At 44.2% G+C, this 25,039-nt stretch overlaps 1 protein-coding gene across 3 annotated transcripts in view; it reads left to right on the forward strand.

Annotated features, from left to right (window-relative positions):
• Positions 1 to 225: 225 nt before the first annotated feature.
• Positions 226 to 25,039, forward strand: part of SH3BGRL2 (SH3 domain binding glutamate rich protein like 2) — a 30,878-nt gene continuing 6,064 nt past the window's right edge. The window contains exons 1-2 of one of the 3 annotated variants that reach the window (XM_053381344.1): positions 226 to 274; positions 14,696 to 14,881. In XM_053381344.1, coding sequence (XP_053237319.1) covers positions 251 to 274; positions 14,696 to 14,881 — 210 coding nt within the window. In that variant the 5' untranslated portion in view covers positions 226 to 250. Of the gene's footprint in view, positions 275 to 1,966; positions 2,255 to 14,695; positions 14,882 to 25,039 lie in introns of those variants that run through there. The other 2 variants (XM_053381342.1, XM_053381343.1) reach the window with 2 other exon arrangements.

Here is a 25,039-nt window from a genome sequence, read left to right on the forward strand (position 1 = left end):
GACTAGTTAAAGTATGAAGGGGTTAAGACCACAGAATTGTATTCCTAGACTCAACTTGGTCATGCCCCTCACCTAGAAGGAAGTTAACTTTCCTTCTTTGCTTGTTCTCTTTCACCATGTGACCTCACTGAGGTAGGATGAGCCTGAGTTTGCTCGCTACAGGCTTAGAGCATGTGCTTAGAGCTATTGCATTGTATTTTGTATCTCAGGATTTCTGCCTCTGTTGACTTGCTGCTGCCTGGATAAATGCATGAACCCTGACCTTTGGAACTTTGTAAGTATAACATTTTAAAACTTACAAAGGTAAGAACTGTTAGTACTGTTCAGTACTAAGAGGGGTAGAAATGGAGAAGCTCTGCTAACAGACCAAACATAATATTAAAAGGTCTAACAACCTATATTCATCACACTTCATTCTGCTGCATGATTCTATGATTTTAAAACTCTGCTGGGAGCTCTCTCTTGCAGGAGTGTGTGTTTAGCTCTGTGCTTTGATTCTAGGAATCCAGCCAATTATTGTATTAGTTACCCCACATGGGTGATCCATATAGGTATTTTCCCCACATATTTTGCATTTGTGGGGAAAATACATATATTTAATGAACAATCTTATATTTGTTGCTTGGAAGACATATATAGGGTTGCCATATTTCAAACAGTGAGCTTTGGGGGGGGGGGCAAAAAGGGGACAGAGCAGAGGGAGGGATGCAGTGGCCAATGGAAAATCAGCAAACACGACAATACGGCTGTACAGATTTAACCAGACATTTTGCCGATTTCTGCCCAGACACTGCTGCCGACTGCAATATTTTGGATATGGGATATGCAAACGCAGGTAATGGCTAAGTCGTTAAGCAAACAAAGGTAGGGATTATGTACCATTACCCATTAGCAGAGACTCTGTACAGCAGAGAGGTGGACTTCTAGCTGTGTGTTATCAAAAGTTGTGTTGAGGATTGCAGTTTACCAGATGTGAGGTAGAGAAGAAAAGTTGCAGTCTGTTAAAAAGCAGCAGGCTGCAGAGGGGTGTCAGAGCACAATGTGGGTTGGTAGTTTGAATTAGAGGCCGCAGAAATAGGAGAAATGTTACCTTCTTGGAGTGTAACACTGGAAGCCCCTCCATCGTAGGCTCAGGTTGCATATATGGGTAAATAAACCACATACCATAAAGACACTGCAGGCTCTGCTGTGCCTCATCTCCAAAGGCAGCACAAGCCCTGGAAAAGTGCCTTGACCCCTGAATCTCGCACAGCTTGGAGATTGCGGTGGCAGGTAACAATACGGTGTTTGGAAGACATATATAAATTGCATCTGTGTAAAGGACGCGGGTAGCGCTGTGGGTTAAACCACAGAGCCTAGGACTTGCCGATCAGAAGGTTGGTGGTTCAAATCCCCACGACAGAGTGAGCTCCTGTTGCTCGGTCCCTGCTCCTGCCAACCTAGCAGTTCAAAAGCACGTCAAAGTGCAAGTAGATAAATAGGTACCGCTCCGGCGGGAAGGTAAATGGCGTTTCCGTGCGCTGCTCTAGTTTGCCAGAAGTGGCTTAGTCATGCTGGCCACATGACCCGGAAGCTGTACGCCGGCTTCCTTGGCCAATAAAGCGAGATGAGTGCCACAACCCCAGAGTCGGCCACAACTGGACCTAATGGTCAGGGGTCCCTTTACCTTTTAAAGGATCGGGAACTGGTCTGTCAAAAGAGTCAATTAAAAACGAGGCAAAAGGTAACAATGTGAGGATTCTTACATGCAGTAGGGTTAGACCTCTCTCCAATCCTCACCTTTGCTTGTCTTGGTTTTACCAATTGCTAATCTTTTGAGTAATGAAGCCATGACGCAATGACTCAACACAGCTACCTCATAACATTTCACGACTGGGGTGGAGTGGGGAAAGGGCGTTTCCAGGCAGTCACAGGACTCCATTTCCCAGAGATCCCCGCGCACACCTTAACCCCTCCCTGCCGCTCGCTCGCTCGCTTTTATCTCCCGAATCCCGCTGCTGGCAGAAGCCACAACCTGCTTATCTGGGCGCGCTCGGGGTGCGCTTCAGCAGGGCTGTGTGTGGGCGCGCGCGCGGCTGCGGCTGAAGCCCGGGCTGGGCAATTGCGCCCGCCTCACCTTTCCCTCGCTAAGCCGCCGGGGCAAGAGAGAGGGGTCGGCTGGCGGTGCGCCTTCGCCCGGGCAAGAGGCGAATGTAGGCAGGGAGAGAAGATGGTGCTCCGAGTGTTCGTCGCTTCCCTCTCGGGCTCCGTGACGGTGAGTGGGGGAGAAGGGGAAAGGGCGGAATGAAGGCAGGCGGGAGCCGCCTTGCGCAGTGCTCCTGAGGCGACTTCCTTGGGGAAAGCCCCGCGGGCGACTGGCGGCTGGTCCCAAGGGGGACGCTGCGTCCCCTCAGCGCCGAACCAGACGCACCAGAACCGCCGTCCTGCAGGTGAACGGAAGGAGGGAGGGGAATCCCCGAGAAAACCGTCTCATCACCCCAGAGGTGGAGCAGTTCCATTGAATGGAGAGCATTTCGGGTTGCCCCATGGACGCTTCTGCGTCGCTCCCTGCGGAGGGACAGCTCTCTGTTTCACCTCTGGCTGTCCGAGAAGAAGGCGCTTGCTTTGGCTCACCCCGAGCTCTAGCGGCCCCTTTGGCACCCAGCCCTGCAGGACCTCCTGATGTGGTGCCTGGGTTTCTGATAAACGGGGCTTCTTTCCTTCCTACAAAAATAAGGCCAGGGAGACGAATCCTTCCTCCTTCCAACCAATCAAGCACCTCAAAATCAGCACCAGGGGTGCAAACTTGAATAAAATATTTTGGGGGAGGGCAGGTAAGCCCCGTCCCACGTAATCGATCACATGACCTATACTATATGAGTGGCAATGCCCATCAACTTCTTGGGGGGGGGCTCAGATATTTTATTTTTTGGGGAGTTGGCAAAGGGACCTCAGCCCTTAGGAGTTCGCTCCTGTGGTCTGAAGCATTTTCGTCCCCTTTGGTCTCCAGCCCTGGAGGGGCCCCATGTGGTAGTAGTAGTTGTAATATGGCGATCTGGGTTTCTGATTTTGGACTTCTGTTTGTGAAAAGGTCAGGGAGACAGTTGGTTTTAAGTAAAAAGGGGGAAGGATTAAAGCACCTCAAAATCAGCACAGGATGATGAATGCTCTACTTGGGATGGGGAGGGGAGATGCACATAAACTCGCATGGCTTGGGGGGCTGTTGGATCTGCTCAGATTGCTGCACATCTAGACTGTGGTTCTATTCACATGTATTTGGGCGTAAATTGAAACTTGATGCCACAATGCACTACTGGGTAAACATATAATCATCATGTGCAGTAAGGCAAATTTCATTAAGGCATTGTAATAGGAGACATTAAGAGACAGAAGAGGCAAAAATATTTACGTAACTGAACCAAAACGTGTGTGCTGAAATATAATTTATACTGACACATGCTGAACTGTTGAACAAAAACTTGTTTTCTTTCCCGGTACCATAAAATATAGACTAGTGTAAGTCAAAGACGTATGGTAAATATTAATGTCTGAGTCACTGCGATCCTAACAACTTATCTCCCGCTGTTAGATTTAATGAATAATATTGACACATGATGAACAAATGTGCTGCTTAACCAGTAGTAGATGGCTTTAATTAATATGAAGATTTTTAGGTCACTTAAAAACCTGCCTTTTAACTGGTTAATCAGTTTACATTGAGGTATACTTGTTTTTGCTGGAACTTCAATGGAAGTGTCTTTTGAGTTTGAAATACTGAAGGAAGTGTAGCATGACTTGCAGTGTAATAGGCAAGAGGTGCAGCTTTTAGCTGCAAGGAAAGGCCAAGTTTACTATTCCCACCCCTCATCCATGTTATGGTAACACTCAAGAACGAAGACAGCCTCTTGTAATAGAACAGTGTCACTTGTAACTTACAGATGTCTCAATTTTAAAGTTGTTCCCTGCCATAATTGCCCCACTCCAAATCCTATACATGTGTACTTCATAGAATTGTAGAGTTTGGAAGGCACTACGAGGGTCATCTAGTCCAACCCCCTGCAATGCAGGGATTTTTTGCTCTCCAAGGGGCTCCCATGACCCTGAGATTAAGAGTCTCATGCTCTACCAGTGTCATTTGCCACTAAGACTTTCTCAGTAAATATGCTTATGAACTGCTTAAGCTGAATGAACTACTGATCCAAGCTTTCAGCCCTTGTTCATAGTTCCCTAGCCCATGACCTGTGGGAACCTATTCTGCACACCATCTTGAAATAGTCCTAAATGCTCAAGAAATGCTTTCAGGTTTCTGTGTTAGCGCGCGCGCACACACACACACACACACACACACACAATTCAAGTGTCTTGTGGCACCTTAAAGACTAACTGTATAATTCTAACCATGTTTACTTAGTAGTAAGTCCTAATGAATTCAGTGAGATTTAACATCAGGTAAGAGAATGCAAGGCTGCAATACTAACTCCAGGCAGGAAAATCCAGTCCCTGGTTAGCTGGGCAGCCACAGGGCATGATGGAGCCACCGCTTCATCCACAGCCCCATCACTCATGCTAGCAGAGGTGGAAGGCAGGGTAGGTAAATGGCCGTGCTATCCTGGAGCTGGCACAGCAGTTGGGCTTCAGGGATCCAGCAGATTCCAGGATAGTACAACCACTCCCTGAAATGCCCCATTTTGAAGCTTTCCACAGACTACAAACAGTGAGGATCTTGCCGGCAGTATTTCTGCTGGCCCATTTGGTGTGCATCTATGCCGCTCAAGTGATGCACCCCAGCCCAGTGCAAAAGAGGTTTGGGTTGAAGCTCTAGTGTCTAAGGTGCTGCAGGACTCATTGTTGGACTTAGGCTATGGACTGCAATACCTTAAGGACCACCTCTCCCCATATGAACTGACCCGGGCCCTGAGACCATCATCTGAAGCCTTCCTTCATGTGCCTTCTTCACAGAAGGTCCAGAGGATGGCAATATGAGAACGGGTCTTTTCTGCAGTAGCTCTTCATTTGTGGAATGCTCTCCCCAGGGAAGTTTGTCTGGTGCCTTCATTTAGGTGCCAGGCAAAAGTTTTTCTCTATAGCCTGGCCTTTGGCATTTAACTACATATAGCTTTTTAGAAGTGGGTGGGGTAAGATTTTTTAATGCGTTTCTCTTTCCTTTTAGTTTTAATGTATCTATGTGGGGTTTATTGTTTGCTTGTTTATTTGATTGTAAGTTGTTTTTGGTTGCTCTGAGCAAGAGAAAGCAACTAACAAATTTAATAAATAAGTAAACTTAGCTTGTATATCTTAGTCTGCATTCTTGCAACAGCACCAGTTTGGTATTAGTTTGATAATTTAAAGGTCCTAGGGCCAAGCAAACTATGTCACATTGAAAAATTAAATAAATTGTCACAGTCATGTAGTAGTACTAAAATCAAATCAATATTTCTTCTGGCTTTGTGTTAGTGGTTCAAATGTCCTATATCTTTGCCTTGGTGTAATTGCTTTTTCATATAACCAGAGACAACTGCGTATCCATTTCATCTTGTAATCCATTTATCTATTAGGACTGGTAATTCAGATTTCTGTAATTCTGCTAATTCTGGTATCTGAAAAGGTAATCTGATTGTAGTTATTGATCCATATATGTTCTTGAGCAGACTTATTGGAGAGCTTCTCTGTGATGGCAATGAATTGTGCTTCAGTAATGCTGGTACTGAACTTTGCATTCTGTACAAACATATACACACTGCATTTCTGCTGGAAGACTTTTAGCTGTATAATATCTGTGTTCATTTCATTGGCACAATGAAAGTGGAACCTCCTAATACAGCTTAGCATGATGCATATGCAGTGCTCAGTGGCTAAGTACTAATGGCCAATAATAATTATTTATCCACGTCAGGAGCCTGCTGTGTAAACATAGATTCTTTTCGGCACTTGTACAATGTACAGTCATTGAACACTCATAATAGAAGCCTTCCTCCTACTATTACTGTCAGTTATTAGCAGCTGGCTTATATTGTAGTAATGCAACACCAACATCTTTCGGTTTTGTCACATTTTTTTTTAAGGGTGCAGATGCTTTCTGTGTATGACAGAGGTAGGGAATCTTTTATAGCCCAGTGGACCAGATTGTTATCTCCTCTACCTCCCGCAGGCCAAGTTTGACAGATGGGTAGAGCTGCCCACCTGTCAACCACTTGATGTCACAATTATGTCAAGTGACCTTTTTTTTTTGCTGTAGGGCTCTTAAGGAAAACTCCTCAAAATATTCTCTCCCCCTGCACTTAGAAAATGGCTTTACAGGTGCCTACAAACACACTGTCAGCCAAACCCTGGCCTTACCTGCCCCACATCGGGCATCATAACAAGACAGGTGTGGGCAGGTAGGCATGGCTTGGCTGAACTGGCCTCATGGGCCTATTTAGGCCTGCAGACTGGAGGCCTCCCTGTTACGTATGGCGTAAAAGCTAGGGTACTGTAAGAGATGGGTTGCTTAGGGCACCCTGGAGTACAAGAAGTGCTAACCTTGTTTTTCCAGCAGAACTTGAGATGTGAAGGTGGAACTCCCATGATATATTAGCAGTGCAATTCTGCTGGTGGAGAGGTGCTGACAGGGCTGGCAAAAACAGGGTGGAATCATGGGGGAGGATCACGACTTTACCCCCACTGGCTGCCAGCTTTTTACACCAGGAATTTCTTCCCATTGGCTTCAGTGGGAGCGGGAGAAACAAAACAAAATCTTGCCATAGTGGCATGACATAGCATAAGATAAGGTGTTGTTCAACACCCAGTTGCATCACACCACCAATTGTATATGAACCCTGCATAGGGAGATAACACATCAGATAAGAAGGTGCAGTGCATCCCGGGGCCATATATCTCTGGCTCCAAGTCACACATACCTAGAGCTCACAAAGGAATGTCCTGGTTTTTGGGGAGGGGAACTATGGAGAAAGGAGCACATTACCTAACAAGGGGGCTTTTCTAATGCTTCCCCTACTAGAACCCTGATAGGTACTCTGCCACGAGAGGATCAGCCTCCACTCTGTTCCAACAAAGTGAGTTCCCAGGAGAGAGTACCCCACATGGGTAAACAAGGGAAGAGAGGAAACCACTGTTTTAGTGGATAACTGCTGCAGCCATCTACCACTTCCTTTGCCATATGCAAATACTTGGTTCCTCCTCACAGGCTTTGCTCAAGGGCCAGGCCTTCCACTCCAGCCATTGCCACTGCTGCCCAATTCACCACCACTGATGGTGTTTAATAAAGGCTGTAACAATTCCAGCTGTGTCTCTGTTCCTGTGATGGTCAGCAGATAGGGTCCTACCACCCTTCCCATTGTAATGTACCTCAAGTATTAGCATCCAGGGACAGAGAGTTCTTCCCTTGCTTTCTGAAGATCCTGTGCTTGTTGATGGTCCTTGTACAGGATGGTGAGGGGAGCAACCCCAGAAAGTCATTGCCCTTCTGGCACTCTCCCCTCTTCCTTCCACCTACTCCTGTTACGGTTGTATCTCCAGCTGTTGGACCAGGAGAAGTGGAGGGGTTTAGGCGCATAGCAAGGTGATCCCAAGAGGCACCAGTAATTATAATGTGAATGAGCATGTGTGGCTAGATTGGATGGTGAGGCCTAAGTGAAAGCTGCCATGATGCCCTACAGTCACCATTTGCCAGTCACTCCGGCTATGTCATTGCTGAGGCTCAAGCCTTATTTAATCCCTCCCAACCTCAATTATATTCTAAGGGGAAGAGCAAGGGTGAACTCACTGTCTCCTGGATGCTCTCCTTACACTTCCTTGAACCCTCTGCCTTATGTGTTGGGGGTTAAACTTTTGCAGTAGGGTGCCTGCTGTATTCAAATTGGCTCCTTATGTGTTTTGAAACCCCAACCAAGCCCAGACTTGCTTTGGCACTTGATTGCTACTGTTACGTGCCTCTGCTGCTTGTTTGTGTGGCTCTGTCCATTCTTTTGAAACGCAGGGGATGCCTTTGCAGGAATTTGTACACAAGGAAGTGTTGTGTGTGTGAGAGAGAGTACTGAAAATTAGCAATCTGATGCATGTTTACTTGTTAGGAAAACCAACAAAAAATTGTATTGTAGCATCTCAATTTATTTTAGTATAAGCCTTTATGCATCTGATGAAATACACTCCAGGCATGGACACTTATATGCCATAACCAATGTGTCAGCCTTTGAGGTGGGATAAGGAACCCAGGAGCCTCCAGATGCTGTTGAAGAACAGTTCCCACCAACCCTGAACATGTTGGTTGGGGCAGATGGGATTTGGAGACCCACAACATCTGAATGATTGCAGCAAATTCCCTGTGTTTGCTTCAAGGCATCCTTCCCCTTACAAAATACCAACGTAGCTACATCTCTGTAACTTGTTACTTGGAAATAGGACCCAATGGACCTTGTATTCACTGAGGCTTGCACTCTCAAATAAATGTGTGTTTAGGATTGCAGCTTAAATTTCTATTATTATTATTATTATTAATAATAATAATATTATATATTGTAGCTAATCTGTGCCTGTGGCTTTTTGTATTAGAAAATCAATGGAGCAACAAACTTTTAAGATGGGATGGGCATTGATAACGCTGATGAAATGTTGGACTTGATTTTGTCCAGCAGTGGTTCATCTTTTATTGCATCAAATGCAGACCTTTCCTCAAAGCCAACAACAATGAAAAGCTGTTTCTGCACATGAAATGTATCCCCTCTGAGAACATCTCTTCCACTTCTTCTCCCAACCCCGCTACCACAGAAGATAGGTTTCTCTTATTTCCAAGTGTGCCTCACTAATCTTGTGGCGAGTGATTTCATTTCTGGCAGAACTTATTTGGAAGATGAGGGAAAGGAGGGTAACTGAATCTCCTTCTTGGCAGTTTGCACTGTCAGAAATAGCAGTGCCAAGCATCTATCTGGCTTGGAGAGGTACAACCCACTTCACCACACAAGCTTTTTGGGATCAAGTGTGCTGCCTCTGTACCCCCCCCCCCCTGTTATTGCCTTTCATTGTTGAAAAATAATATCTGAATTTGATCATTTTCTGTGGGTTTGAAAAAGAAAACATTCAGTGCAGTAGCAATGTCAGACAATTGGAATGCATCCTCTGGCTTCTGATGGTGAGACATGAATGCAGTTGGAAAAGGCATCTTCTGCCTAAAAGATGGCCTCATACTGATGTACTATACTGATCTTGGCATTCTGTTGAAGAGGGTCTCCTACAGAAAGCATCTCGGTTCTGCACTGTATAGAGAGCCAGTGTGGTGTAGTGGTTAAGAGCGGTAGACACGTAATCTGGGGAACCGGGTTTGCGTCTCTGCTTCTCCACATGCAGCTGCTGGGTGACCTTGGGCTAGTCACACTTCTCTGAAGTCTCTCAGCCCCACTCACCTCACAGAGTGTTTGTTGTGGGGGAGGAAGGGAAAGGAGAATGTTAGCCGCTTTGAGACTCTTTCGGGTAGTGATAAAGCGGGATATCAAATCCAAACTCCTCTTCTATAGGAATTGGGCCTTAAGTGTGGCTCCTACCCTTTGGAACTTCCTCCTGTTATATATCAGACAGGCCCCATCTCTATTGCTCTTTTGGCATCTGTTGAAGACCTTCCTTTTCCATCAAGCCTCTTAAACAGAAATCTTTATCCTAGTTTGCATCTGCTGTACTGGATTTGAACCCCCCCCCAATATAGAATCATTTTCAAATGCCAAAGTCCCCCCCCCATGAAATCGCTTTAAGGTATTTTATGGGGGGAAACCTTTCAGATCCATGCTTTCTAGACACAGGACAAGCAGAAGTGTGGACAAGCCCTTAAATGGAATCAAATAAATAAAGCATCCCTTCATTTCCATGCTGGTTGAATACACATTTGAAGTTCTAGATTTGTAGGTGCCTGTTCTTTCAACGAATAAAATTAGTTTTGCTGGAGTTATAAGTCCTTGCTCATTACTGCTTTGGAAGTGTGAAGGAAATAAAGCAACCTGTCTTGGGAATGTACGGCTGGAAGTTTTCCATCTTAACTTGTTGACACCTGTCTGGCGACTGCACATTTTTTGTGTCTACTTCTAAACTGCTTAATACAGTATTGACATTTGTTTAGCCTACTCTTGTTATCTATCTGCTGATTCCGCTTTCGGGCTAAGCTGCTGAATAAATTTGCTCCGACGTGCAGAAATGCTAGTCCTGTGTTCCCTACCAGTTGATGAGCTAATTGTCTCTGTTGAAAGGGGGAGTGTAAGCTCTGCTTGTGAACCAGCTGACAAATAACATATTTCAGAGGTTACTGCATTTTGCTTTGTCCATTGACATAAATGCATTCACCGAGCTGAGCTTTCCCCATTTACATTTTAAATGTGTGTGTGTCTGTGTAGCAATTAGCAAGTGCAAACCTCCCCCCCCCCTTCTTATATTAGAAGTTTGGAATGATGCACTTCAGTTTTATTCTTTTGGTCACTTTAAAGGCACTGGAACAAAAAGTGCGCTCTGTATATTAATTACTTGTATATGAATGTTAATGTGGATTAACTAGGCACTTGCAGCTGACCTGCAAGTATTTGGCTTGCTAGTTTGACACAGGAAATTCAGTCTAGTGTCTCATGGTCCCATTGGCTTTCATGCCTCCTTGATACCTTCTGCCAAAGTTGACCAGTCATCAGAGCTGCTGTGCCTCTCTGTTCCCATCCTGCCAAGAACACAGTTATGCACAAGAGTTTTCCCTAGCCCATCTTTCCCACTAATCCATCAGATGGGTGGGGTATAAATAAAATTATTATTATTATTATCATCATCATTATTATTATTTTGTCTCTTTAGACTCATTTGTCCTGAGGCCCTTTCCTGCCACTGCATGTAAACAGCAGATTATTTTCCTCATCTCCCTACTGTATGTTCTCTATATTTCATCCCCCTGGCCTATGTCTTTGCTTTACTTCAGCTACGCTTCCTCTAGGGTCCCTCTCAGTCTTCCATGCATCCTGGATTGAGAGTACAGTATACGCCATCAAATTTGAAACAACAAAATGCACTCCTTTCATGGGGTGTAGACACACTACCCACATCAGCAGGGAAATGTAGCTTTTTTCACCTCCCTGTGTCTACAGGTAGTGGAGTAGACTTGCATAGCCACCTTTATTAAAATACGATGATGTATACACAGCATATGCTTGTAGTTTTTGAAGCAACCCTGAACTCCCTTACGTTCCTATCCTAAATCCTCTCTTTTACTTGGTCAGCATTGCTGGCTCTGTCATCTCTTCTTGACTACATCTCTCCTCCTGGTGCTGAGATTGACAATCTGTTCCTAATAGATTGATGTATATAATATGTGTAACATGATGCACAGTGAAAAACACATGGCATTGTTGTAAATGCAGTAGTGTATCTCCTGTGAGGTTTTGCTTCCTAGCCAAAGTTTCCTTCGCAGAAGTTGTACTTCTTCACAACAGTCTGTCAATGAACTGTTCCCCTTCCAGCAATTAGAACGTTTTGCAAACAACCCTGGCAAAGATTGTAGTTGATAGTTAAAATGGTATTAAAAGTGGCTATTATGTGTCACTGTCTCAATAACTCCACAATTCTACAGTTCTATGATTTTATGAAGTAGTGTGGTAACCCACTATTTTATGAAATACTGGACTACAGGTTAACACTTATTAAATATAATTGTGCTAACAATTATACATGTGAGTATGTGTATTATTATTGTGTATGCATTTAATTATATATAATTAACTGCATACATGTAATACAATATAATCTCCCCCCCCACTTGTTAACACAATTATATTTAATAAGAGTTGCCTTCTAGTCAAGCAAATCCATGGTCTGTAGACCCTTTTTTTTTTTGCTAAGATTACATGTTTGAGCATAGAAAAATGTAATTTTCACAAAACAGAATGTTAGGTTAAAGGAATTAATGTTGAGTATAGTCAACATTCTGGATGTCATCTGGTGAACCTGCATTTTTTGAAATTGAGGAAAATACACTTCTGCTGTATTTTTTGAGGAAGACTGATGCGCCTGTTAGCTTGCAAGCAAAACACAAACTCATACCAGTGATTCTAGATGTGAGCAATATAATGTATATGTATAACATTACAATAACTCCTAGACTGCATTGTTATGCTCATGGAACTAAATGCAATTTACATCTGAGTAAGCAAATACTGGTATATGTTGCCGTTTATTGTAGCGCACTATATTGTGCTTCTATCTTTGCCATTTTCCAGACTGGAGATACGAGTGAAAAACACTCACCAGATTGTGCTTTGTGGATTACTTGCTGTGAATAACCCATCTGTAAATCTCCATTTTCGGTCTTCTGAACAGTCATTAACAATGTATGTGCATACAGATACGTCCTTCATGAATTGCCATTACTAAAAACATTTCCCACTTACAACAGCCAGGAGTCTAAGGAAGGATGTAAAAGGCGCATAACAGGCATTAAGAGAGCCTCAATGCTATATTTTTTTAAGAGGCAAAAGGATTGCACTGTGTTATAAGGACTAGACAGATTGTGCCAGCTTGATTAGAGGGCAGTGCATCAAACAGCGATCTTTGCAAAAATTAACCTCCCACTGCTGGTTTTTTTTTTTATGTTTAAAAACTGGAGAGCATATTGCATGATAACATTCTCTCATCTCCCCACGCCCCAAATGTGTGGCACATTAGAAGTTAATTGAACATCTGCCTGGAGAAGCCAGCAGCTCTCCTGTGATGTACATAATGATGTGGTTGCCATGGCAAATAGCCACCGAATCACTGATTTTCGCCTTTCTCAGGCCCCCAGCGGGGCTTCTTAATGGAGTATTGCTCAGATGATCCCAGCATATGTCTCAGCTGAGTCAATGGCCTGCTGGAGAAACGGTTTTTATTGGCTGTTGCCTAATTTTGCTCCATAACATCAACCCTTTCCCTTGAATTCAAGTTTAATTATTTGTAAGGAAACAAGAGAACCTGCCCTTTTCAGTTGAGGTGTCAACAGAGGCAAATTGGTAGCTTCATGTAACCCTAGAAAGCTAGAAAGCGATGACAAGGCCACTTAACCCACCCTGCGCTTTAAGAGTAATCCAGAATAAAATTGCTTTGGAGTGAAGTTTGTGCAACCTATTGCGTCCAGAAATTCTATAGGTTCACAGAATAGTAAGATATTCAGGCATAGCCCTTTGGAAACATTCTTCAGTTTCCAGTGAGGGGCTTCAATGCAAATACAAAAATTGGACATCTTCAACCTGTTTTTAAAAGAAAAAAAAATCTAATTTCAATCAGTTTAGCAATGAAAAAAGCTCTTATATATCAAACATATTGTTGGCATCCATCTGTCTCAGAGACAATGGAGTGTGCATCTGGGGGTGAAGTCAAATTGCTGCTTTAGCAGCATGCAAGGTTGCATGGGGTGCAAGGTCCTGGGTTGCCCAGATAACAAGACCCCCCTCTTAGCCTTTCTGCTGTGGTCCAAAGGAAGGCAGAGCAATAAGTTTGTCACCAGCTTGGCTGCTGGAGTTGCCGGAAGGAGGCGTACAAGGTGCTATCCAATCATCTTAGCGATTCCACTCTGGATTTGTTTAGTGTTTACTCCTTAGCCTTTTCTCAGGGAGATACTCTTTTTTTTTTATCATAACAATTGTAATCCTCTCAAGTCAGCTTAGAGGAGGCAGGCTTGGGGATTTCTGTCTTTCCCCTCATCACAACCCTGCAAGGTAGTCTAAGCTGAGAGGCAGAGGCTGAAGATCACGCATCATGAATCCATATTCAAATAGCAAAGATGCCTTGTGTTGCTTCCTTCAGTTCGGCAGTGACGGAAGCTGTACTCTTCTCTTTTATCAAAGCATATTAAGGCCCAGGCAAGATGCTAGTTGCGTTATCTGGCATTTAGACAGGATAAGGTGAACAGTTTACTATGCTCTAGTGATTTATTCCCTGAGGGAACCAACAGAAACAAAAAATTGGAAAGCAGGCGCAGCCAGTTAATAAGACACCCATGGCTGCGTCAAGCACGTCTGCCTGCCTTATGTAATGAGGTTGCAGACAGAGAGTCCCGAGTGCTGACACTATACTGAACTAAATCCCAAATACCATTCGTTCATATCTTGAGTCTGAGTGTGGCTCCATCTTCTCTGCCTCTCTTCACCCCTAGCTACATCAAGTGGAAGTATATGGTGATCAACTCATCGTTCAGATAGGTTAGCTAAGCCGTACTGGCTGGCGCTAATGGGCGCTGTAGTCCAAAGTATTTTCAAGGCATGATGACGGTGTCTTCAAGGCACCAGGCTGATGGGTTAGTTCTGTTCAGTGCCTCCCTTGTTGTCACATGGCTTAGGTCAGCTTCTCTGAATTTGGATGTAGCAGGGAGACTTTTCTGCTTGTGTCTAAACCTGCCCATTGAATCAGAGAATAAAATCCTGTGGGGAAAAATAGAATTTAAAATTGGCCATGGGAATGAAAGGCTGCATTCTTGGGTTCAATATTTGCACTTAAGAGACCTGCATCGACAAGAACATTTTTTGCCTCCCAGTTCTACCATCATGGGGTTGTGATGGGGGGGGGGAATGCAGGAAATCCATCACACTTAAAAGCCCTGTTGCTAGAAATCAATTGTACTGCATGTCTTCAAAGTAACTTTATCCCACTAACTTGGTTTGCATAGTGTCTTAGCAAACAACTAAGTTGCATCCTGATTTTGTTTTGTTCCCCCTGCTCCCCACCCAAATCCCAGATAAAGAAGAGGCAGCAAGACATTGTACGATTTCTGGAAGCCAACAAGATCAACTTTGAAGAGGTGGATATCACCATGTCGGAGGAGCAAAGGCGATGGATGTATAAAAACATTCCTCAAGACAAGCAGCCTGCACAAGGCAACCCGCTCCCACCCCAGATTTTCAATGATGATCAGTACTGTGGAGTAAGTAACTTTTGAAGCTTCTCCCTTTCTCACCTGTGTTAGCTTTGGCCATCCTCATCTTTGTGAACTGCATAAGCACCACTGGTTTTTCCTGACAACTCAAAAATCGAGAGAATGACCATAGTGGTACTTTGTTGTTGTTCCCATCCTGCATTGGTAGATAGCATGGCAATGAGAAATACCCTATGCAGAATGGTCAGGGTTAATGCTCAACTTTTGATCTGTTTTTAGGTATTTCCTACACTAACAATTCTGTATTTGGATCCTAAATGTTTGATCGTCTTTGTCTTGGAGCCATTTGCATGCTGCTTTGGGAAATTTCTAGGGCAGATTATTGACTCATTCTATTATTCAGTATCATCATTAAAAAGTCATTAAAAAGAATATTAAAATTGTTTGTTATTTCTGGTACCAGGGTTGTTTTTCTTCTGTATCCAAAAGGTTTGGGTTACTTTCTAGCCAGTGCTTATTGCAGGCAGAGGCAAACTTGGCCCTCCAGATGTTTTGGGACTACAACTCCCATGATCCCTAGCTAACAGGACCCAGTGGTCAGTGATAATGGGAATTGTAGTCCCAAAACATCTGGAGGGCCCAGTTTGCCTATGCCTGGCTTATTGGCGACGTGTTAGTTTTAATTCCTAAGCAAGTTTTTTTGGAAGGCTTTTTCATACAAAATTTGTCAGTGAAATTCTACTCAGTATTGATCCAGAGCAGATTCCAATGTATAGTTAGCAGAGTGAAAACTTAAACACTTCACAGGAATCCTAAAAAATAGATCAGAGTCAATTGATATTTCATCCAGCAGAGCTTTACTGCTACTGAAGTCAAATGAGCATAATGGTCACAAATCCAGTATTCAGGATTGGCACTGTCCATAAAAAATCCAGTTGCAGCAGACTTAACTTAAATTTACATTAAATTATAATAAGTCTAAACCTTAACACTGTATACAGAACACTACACCAGAGGTAAAAAAGATAGAAAGAGAAAGTGAAGCCCAGACTCATTCTGGCCTATTACAGTGGTACCTCAGAAACTGAACGGAATCCGTTCCGGAAGTCTGTTCGACTTCCAAAATGTTCAGAAACCAAGGTGTGGCATCCAATTGGCTGCAGAAAGCTCCTGCAGCCAATTGGATGCTGTGTTGGACATTCGGGTTCCAAAGAACGTTCACAAACCAGCACAGTCACTTCCGGGTTTGGGGCGTTTGGGAGCCGAAACGTTTTACTTGCAAGGCGTTCGGGATCCAAGGTACGACTGTATTATAGTCAGCATGAGCTTAACAGAAAAAGATAAGAGAACCAGTTTAAGCCAGCTGTATTCAGCTTCCCTGAAGAAATAACCCAAACATCACGAACCTTCTGCTTGTTTCTTTCACACAGAGAGGCTTCCAGAACCCTTTTGAATAAAATAGAATAGGAAAGATCTCTACACATCAGATCAATACTTTCTGCACTAAGAAATGCCAACTGGCAAAACTGTGGTCCTGAAGTGGTTTCGTTCTGCAAATGTTTTAATACTTACCTTGTATGAGTATCACACACACGCAACCTCTTTGTTGATAATGACTTCATTATCCCGCTCACAAGGACTTGGCAGTAACTGGGCTATGGGATGTGTATTTGAACAGAAGACTCATCTGACCCTGCAGTTCATCCTTAGATGAAAGGATTGTGGACTCAAGGAGATCCAGCACTTAAATAAATGCAGAAAAGTGCACAAATCACTCATTATGACTCTCTCTCTCTCTCTCTCTCTCTCTCTCTCTCTCTCTCTCTGTGTGTGTGTTTTGGGGTGCGGTTGGGGAAGGACAGAATTGTTGAAAAGATCTTAAGGCCTAACCTTCAAAGCACAACCAAAACCATCCGTGTGTGTGTGTGTGTGTGTGTGAGAGAGAGAGAGAGAGCTGGGTTTTTTGTTGTTGTTATTGGGGGTTGGAGCTAATCTTACTAGTGTTCGTGCAGTAGTTGCTGTGTCCCCATTGGATTATGATTGATCAGCAGAGTTGACCCCAGGCTTGTGGGGTATGCCTAAACACCCACCATCCTTGGACTGAGCCAACATCTGGAAATACCCTTGCACTATTATTTAATGCCAACATAATGGGACGATTCTGTTAATATATCTGAGTTCCCAGCATCTGCTTTAATCTCTTTCTAGTTGCTTGATTGTGCTGTCTTTGCAATTAAGTGTAATGAGCACCTGAGCTTTGAAAATTGATAATTGATAACGGGAGCTTCAGTCTTGTGATGGTGGGGTCATGAGTGATCTAAATCTGATTTACAAAGTATTATTGGTGGTTCTGACTGTCCTTGGAAAGCAGCCAAGCTCTGCCCTTTCTTGTTTCATATTCAGTGCAGTCTGTGCTTGACAACATGTTATCCATTTCTGCAATTATGGGAGCTTTCTTTGCCTTTCTGTATGTTTTCAGATGTTGTGGAGAAGGGTGAAGCAAACCTCTTTGCATATTTTCTCATGGTTGAGCAAGGACCCTGAAGATGGGTTTTTGCTGAAGATTTTTCTGCAGATATAAGAGTAAAAAAGAACACCCTGTGTTCATCATTTTGCCTCTTCATTTCTCCCTATGCATCATCATCAGTATCAATTTTGATTTATCACCTGCTTTTCATCCTAGGGCGCCAGGAAGGGTCACAACAATTTAAAATACAACGTTAAAAACAAATTACATAATTACAGTGTGTGCGTGATTAAAAGAGAGAGACATAAAATCATGCTCTGATGCATGCTTTGAACACTGAGCTCAAAGGTGATAGTTTTACCTTTTAAAGCTTGTCACTGTTCTATGTATTTATGCAGTTCCTGCACACACACACACACACATACACACAAAATCTGCAAGGCATGATTGATAAATCCTTTCAAAGTGGCTTAATGATCTGTCTCTTCTGGCAGACAGCCATGGTAATTTAGTTCATGCAAGGAGATGCAAAACTATACTTCATTTATCAGGGATGCTTCCTGGGTGACATTTTAAAGACAGCAGGTGTACTCTCAAGTCACCCGCAAATGTGTGTAAATGTGATGTGAAAATGAAAACACTCAGCACAATAAGCTGGGTTTCTCTATTAGGTGAGGACCAGAATTCTGCTCTTGAAACTGCCAAGGAAGGAACTGTTGCTTCAGTAGGGATGCTGTTATACCCGAATGCTCATTCATGGATGTTCCTGTGGTAGTTCTTGCATATGGACCTATGGCCTGCCAGATACTGCTGGGCTGCAATACAACTCCCATCATCCTTGGCCATGCTGGGTGCAGCTGATGGGAGCTGGAGTCCAGTAACACCTGGAGGACCACAGGTTCCCCCACCACTTATGGTAGGTAAGTCAGTAGGTCCAACTCTCAAATTGCAAAGCGGGGACAGGGAAGATGGACAAGGGAACTGAGGCTGAAAGCAGTTTGCTTAAGGCAAACCAATGAGTTCATGGCAGAAGTAAGATTGAAAGCCATAGAGTTTCTGATTTTTGTAGCTCAGTCTCTCATCCACTTTGCCATATCACCACAGCTAAATGCTTCCTCAGCTAAATCCTGGGATTTGATGGAATCTCCCCTTTGTGAAATCATTTTAATTAAAAGGAAGCCTTCTTGTTTTGATGCTGTGCAGTGATAACAGGATCTAAGTACAACTTTTCCATCCTGATATTTTGGGATCTTGGCTTCCACATATTAACTTCAGACAAACTTTGTTCGTAGCTCAAAACAAACCTGGACAACGCCTGCATGGTTCTGCCTAAAGGTGTTTGGCCCATTCGTTATGCTTTGGTGGGATCTCTGTGTGCTGGGGCTTGTAGAATTTGGGTCCTTCTGCAGATTTCACATCAAAGACAGTGGTCTTACTTGCCGAACCCTACCTTCCTACTTATCAGAGTTGTAGGCAGGTAGGGTGGAGAACAGAATGAAGACAGTTCTTAGGACATGAAGCTCTTCATAGAATCATAGAGTCAGAAAGGAACACCCCCCTGCAATGCAGGAATCTTTTGCCCAAAAGGGGGCAAACCCTTGACACTGGAATAAAGAGTCTTGTGCTCATCCCTCCGCCTATTTACATCAAAAACAAATCAGGATATTGCATATTCCCAGCAAATACTTTCAAAAACCTTTGAGAGTTTTTGTGAATACTCAAAAAGAATGCTTACAAAACACTCGAGTTTCTTCCCAAGGCCGTTAGTGTCAGTTTTTAGAATCAAAACCATCGGGGCGTCATTAATTAAAAAGCAAACAAGCACCCTTGCCTGTTGGGGATCCCTCCATCACATCATTTTGTGTATAATGTGATGCTTGCTTGGATAGAATAAAGAGAAATCAGCACAACCTTCCTTACAAAATGGTTTCCTTTCATGTAAGAGATAGTGGTGGTGTGTGCATGTTGGATACTTGTTAAGACCAGCTTTTGTGTAGGAATATCTTATTGGAGGTATTAGAAGTTCACTTAACATTCACTTGAAGGAGGGGCCCTGTTGAGGATATGTTACCCCCGCTGCAACCCCCCACCCAGCCCCTGACAACAGTGCTGATGGAATGAAGTGGTTGGAATCTTCCAACAGCAGCATCAAAAATATTTTTCAGTCCATGAGCCATATGCCTTCATGGGCCACCTTCCAGGAGCATGCTAGTGGTGGCCAGAGCAGTGGATGTGGCAATGCCATGAACAAGTCAGAGGTTTCTACACAAACATGCATATCTCCATCCTCCAGCCAAATAAGTGAGGTAAATTATCACAGTCGAAGGACACATTCCAGCCAAGGAAGAAACACTTGCAGGGTGTTGCCTGGAGCAAGTTCATGGAGGTGGTTGACCTACCATGAGTTCTAAGGTTCCACTGCAGCGTTCTGCTGTTGATCCTGTTAACTAGTCACTTGCCTGAAGATTTTCAGCAGTTAAGTGAATGTGCTTGATTACTGTAGATCCTATAAATTGACAGTACAATCCCCAAAGAATATGAATATATTATTTAACCATGTGAGGCCTTTTTCTTCAGGGAAGTTTACAGCAGAATATCTTGCTTTCCTTTTAGATGTGTGGAACACAAATTGCTTCTTGTTGGCTGGACTCCAGTGAATTTTGCCTCTGTTGCCTTTTGGAATTCAGATGCCTGCCTGAGCCAAAGCTCATCAAACTTAGCCAGAGTTTCCTACCATATACCCCCCTGTTCATATGCTGTGTCTTGCAAGTAGAGTGGCACAGCTGTTTGGTCATTATGTGTGCAGGTTGCATTTCCTTGGCAAATTGTATAACGCTACTGCAGTGAATACATCTTGAGCTCCCGGGGAGAAGCTAAACACATTCTCAAACTAATTTGCATGCTTTTAATGTAATTAGCAAAATAACTTGCATGCCCTTTCCATGGTCTGAGAGCACATGATACAGCCACTTTGCAGAAGCTAAGCAGGGCTGGGTCTGGTCAGTGCCTGAATGGGAGACTTAGAAACCTCTTGCACAGCACCTTGAGTTCCATGATGGAAGAAAGGTGGGATAGAAATGTGTGCAAATACATTACCAGTTCCATGTGCAAAATGCTTAAGTCAGTGCTAGGAAAAAGTACCTGGAAAAACTATTCGAATTTGGCAGACATAATGAACTTAACTGGCTTCCATTTTTCCAAACGGTTTATAATAATAATAATAATAATTTATTATTTATACCCCGCCCATCTGGCTGAGTTTCCCCAGCCACTCTGGGCGGCTCCCAATCAGTGTTAAAAACAGTACAGCGTTACATATTAAAAACTTCCCTGAACAGGGCTGCCTTAAGATGTCTTCTGAATGACAGGTAATTATTTATCTCTTTGACATCTGATGGGAGGGCGTTCCACAGGGCGGGCGCCACTACCGAGAAGGCCCTCTGTCTGGTTCCCTGTAGCCTCACTTCTCGCAATGAGGGAACCGCCAGAAGGCCCTCGGCGCTGGATCTCAGTGTCCGGGCTGAACGATGGGGGTGGAGACGCTCCTTCAGGTATACAGGACCGAGGCCGTTTAGGGCTTTAAAGGTCAGCACCAACACTTTGAATCGTGCTCGGAAACGTACTGGGAGCCAATGCAGATCTCCCAGAACCGGTGTTATGTGGTCCCGGCGGCCACTCCCAGTCACCAGTCTAGCTGCCGCATTCTGGATTAATTGCAGTTTCCGGGTCACCTTCAAAGGTAGCCCCACGTAGAGCGCGTTGCAGTAGTCCAAGCGTGAGATAACTAGAGCATGCACCACTCTGGCGAGACAGTTCGCGGGCAGGTAGGGTCTTAGCCTGCGTACCAGGTGGAGCTGGTAGACAGCTGCCCTGGACACAGAGTTAACCTGCGCCTCCATGGACAGCTGTGAGTCCAAAATGACTCCCAGGCTGCGCACCTGGTCCTTCAGGGGCACAGTTACCCCATTCAAGACCAGGGAATCCCCCACACCAACCCGCTCCCTGTCCCCCAAAAACAGTACTTCTGTCTTGTCAGGATTCAACCTCAATCTGTTAGCCGCCATCCATCCTCCAACCGCCTCCAGGCACTCACACAGGACCTTCACCGCCTTCACTGGTTCTGATTTAAAGGAGAGGTAGAGCTGGGTGTCATCTGCATACTGATGAACACCCAGTCCAAACCCCCTGATGATCTCTCCCAGCGGCTTCATATAGATATTAAAAAGCATGGGGGAGAGGACAGAACCCTGAGGCACCCCACAAGTGAGAGCCCAGGGGTCTGAACACTCATCCCCCACCACCACTTTCTGGACACGGCCCAGGAGGAAGGAGCGGAACCACTGTATGACAGTGCCCCCAGCTCCCAGCCCCTCAAGACGGTCCAGAAGGATGTTATGGTCGATGGTGTCAAAGGCCGCTGAGAGATCCAGCAGAACTAGGAAACAGCTCTCACCTTTGTCCCTAGCCCGCCGGAGATCATCAACCAGCGCAACCAAGGCAGTTTCAGTCCCATGGTGAGGCCTGAATCCCGATTGGAAGGGATCCAAATGGTCCGTTTCCTCCAGGCGTGCTTGGAGTTGTTCAGCAACCACCCGCTCAATCACCTTGCCCAAGAATGGCAGATTTGAGACTGGGCGATAGTTGGCCAAATTGGCCGGGTCTAAAGATTTTTTTTAAGAAGCGGTTTAATGACCGCCTCTTTCAGCGGGTCTGGGAAGGCTCCCTCACAGAGTGAAGCATTCACCACCCCGCAGAGCCCATCGCCCAGCCCTTCCCGGCTCGCTTTTATCAGCCAGGATGGGCAAGGATCAAGGAGACAGGTGTTCGGTTTCACTTGTCCAAGCAGCCTGTCCACATCCTCGGAGGTAACAGATTGGAATTGATCCCATGTAACAGGACCAGACAGAACTCTAGCACTCTCCCGCCCTGGCCCTGCTCCCACGGTGGAGTCTACCTCCTTCTGAATCTGAGCGATTTTATCTGCAAAAAACTTTGCAAAAGCATTGCAGGAGATCTTGGGGTCCCTACCAGGCCCCGGTGGTACAGGTGGTTCCGATAGATTGCGAACCACCTGAAAAAGTCTCCTGCTGCTGCTTTCTGCAGATGCAATGGAGGCGGTGAAGAAGGCCCTCTTCGCCGTCGCCATTGCCACTTGGTAGGCTCGACGCTGAGCTCTAACCCGTGTCCGGTCTGATTCAGAATGAGTTTTCCGCCACCGGCGCTCTAGCCGTCTCAACGATTGTTTCATCACCCTCAGCTCCGGGGAAAACCACGGGGCTGTCCGGGCTCCATGCAATCGGAGAGGGCGCTTCGGAGCCAGACAGTCAATAGCCCTGGTTAACTCCGCATTCCAGCGTGCCACCAGGGAATCAGCTGAAAGGCCATCAACTTGGGATAAAGCATCCCCTACCACTCTCTGGAAGCCAATTGGATCCATTAAGTGGCGGGGGCGGACCATCCGAATCGGTCCCACCTCCCTGCAGAGGGGAAGGGTTGCGGAGAAGTTTAATACTTTCTCTTGCTTTAATATACCGTATATCTACAAATGTGATATTTTTACTTCTTTATGTAAAATCCAAATAGAAAAAGTGTGGATTCTAACAAGGCATGCACAAAAGTGTTGACTGAGATCTGTTGAGAGGGTTGATTGGTAATCCTAAACATGCTACTTTGCATTTATAAGAGCTTTGGATACATTATGCCCTTAATTCTTACAACAATCTTGTAAAGCAGATCAATGTTATTCCTTTATTGCAGAGAAGAGGCTGAAAGTAGGTTAATCTAAGGGCAGGCTTCATATGCAGAAGGCTCCCTTGCAATATGGTGCAAGAGTAGAGAAAATTTGTGGGACGGAATTAACCCTTTTCCTACCAGATGGTTCTTGCCAGGTCATTTTTAAACACTGTGTGCATGTATACAGCTGCATTCCAAAAGTAGAAGCAAGGTGGGAAATGACCTCTGGGACATTTGTAGGTGAGAAGAGTTGGGTGCAGAATTTTCAGATTTTTCTCTAGCATGTACCTCTTTTCTCCACCACCCCACATTCATGTTATTTCAGCAAAAAACAAAAACAAAAAAAAACCAAGTTTGAAACATATACCAGTAGCTCCATCCTAAAGCAAGGTTGTGGCCGAAGCAAGGTCTGAACAGGGGTTTCTTAAGTAAATGCAGGTTGCACCACCATTAAAGTGTCCCAGATTTTGGAACAGCTTCTCCAGAGTTGTATGCTCAGTCCTCTTACTGCCCAATTTTAGACATGTCGTGAGCTGGTCTTAGGTACAAATAGGGTTTCCTGAAAAAGGAGGATTGATGAGTTGCTGCAGGATGGAATTTTTAGCCCAAGTAGTTTGCACATGATCAGTAGTGAATGACGTGTCTTTTGTTTCTTTAAGCTTTTAACAACAAAGCCCCTATTCAGACCATAAGGCTCTTAGCAGAATGCTAAAGCAATAGGTTGCAAACAAAACTGAAGGGTGCCGTTTAAACACACACAGAGGTTTGTCAAAATATCAACTCCCGAAAGCAGTGCAGAGAGAGCTTTCATTTGTAATCCCACAGAATCTAATTGCTCCCTAAAGCCAGGAATCTGGCCTTTATTGTCATTGAGACAGTGATATTAATTCTTTAAGAAGTCAAGGGGTTTGCTAGCTGGCTCTGAATAAATTTATTGATATTTCTGTAAGAAAAAAAAATTAATCAGCTATCCCTTGCCCATTTTTTTGGGGGGGGGGGAAGATATGAGGTAAACCTGCTATTGATTTATTGAACTTTTGTTTAGAAACCTGCCTTAGGAACAGGTGGCTCTTAGCTATACATTTTGGTGCCACCTCAAGTTATGTTGCAATCTTGTACAAACTTGCCTGCCTGGGAGTAATCCCCATTTAACTCAGTGGGGCCTACTTCTGAGTAGGCGTGCATAGGACTGAACTGTCAGGTTGTTTTGCTTTCTTCTTATTTTTTAAAAAACTATTTAACCTTCAGGCAATTTAACCAGAAATTGCAGCCTCTACTCCTTTTTTCACGTGAAACTTGAAGCTAAGCCAATAGCTGAGAAAGCTGCAGAACCTGTTTCTGGGAAGTAGGCCTGAACTGTGTGTAAGCTGTGTACTGCGATGCTTTTTGGTGAAATGCCAGAGCTGTTTGCTTCTTACAATGAACATATGTAGTTATATTACTGTGAATTATTAATCATTATCTCCGCTTCCACTCAGGGCAGTATGCTCGATGAACCAATGATCTTATTAAGTTCATCTGATAAACAACTCTTTATGCTCCTTTGAATTGCTTTGATGGTGCCGATCATCAGGTGGAATGTGGCCTGGGTTTAACTAAATTTATTCTCTCTGCCTCCCTCCCTCTCTCTCCTTTTTCCATATCAATTACAAAGCAGGAGCGAGAACACACATTCTCAAATGATGGGTAAACTGGAATTATCCTTCCATTACTATAATAAAGTTACTCCTTTATATATCAGTAATAATAATAATAATAATAATAATAATAATAATAATAATAATAATTTATTTGTACCCCGCCCATCTGGCTGGGTTTCCCCAGCCACTCTGGGCGGCTTCCAACAAAGATGAAAGATACACTAAAATGTCACATATTAAAAACTTCCCTGAACAGGGCTGCCTTCAGATGTCTTCTGAATGTCAGGTAGATGCTTATCGCTTTGACATCTGATGGGAGGGCGTTCCACAGGGCGGGCGCCACTACCGAGAAGGCCTTCTGCCTGG

The sequence above is a fragment of the Podarcis raffonei genome, chromosome 3, assembly GCF_027172205.1.
Source record: "Podarcis raffonei isolate rPodRaf1 chromosome 3, rPodRaf1.pri, whole genome shotgun sequence".
NCBI lineage: Eukaryota > Metazoa > Chordata > Lepidosauria > Squamata > Lacertidae > Podarcis > Podarcis raffonei.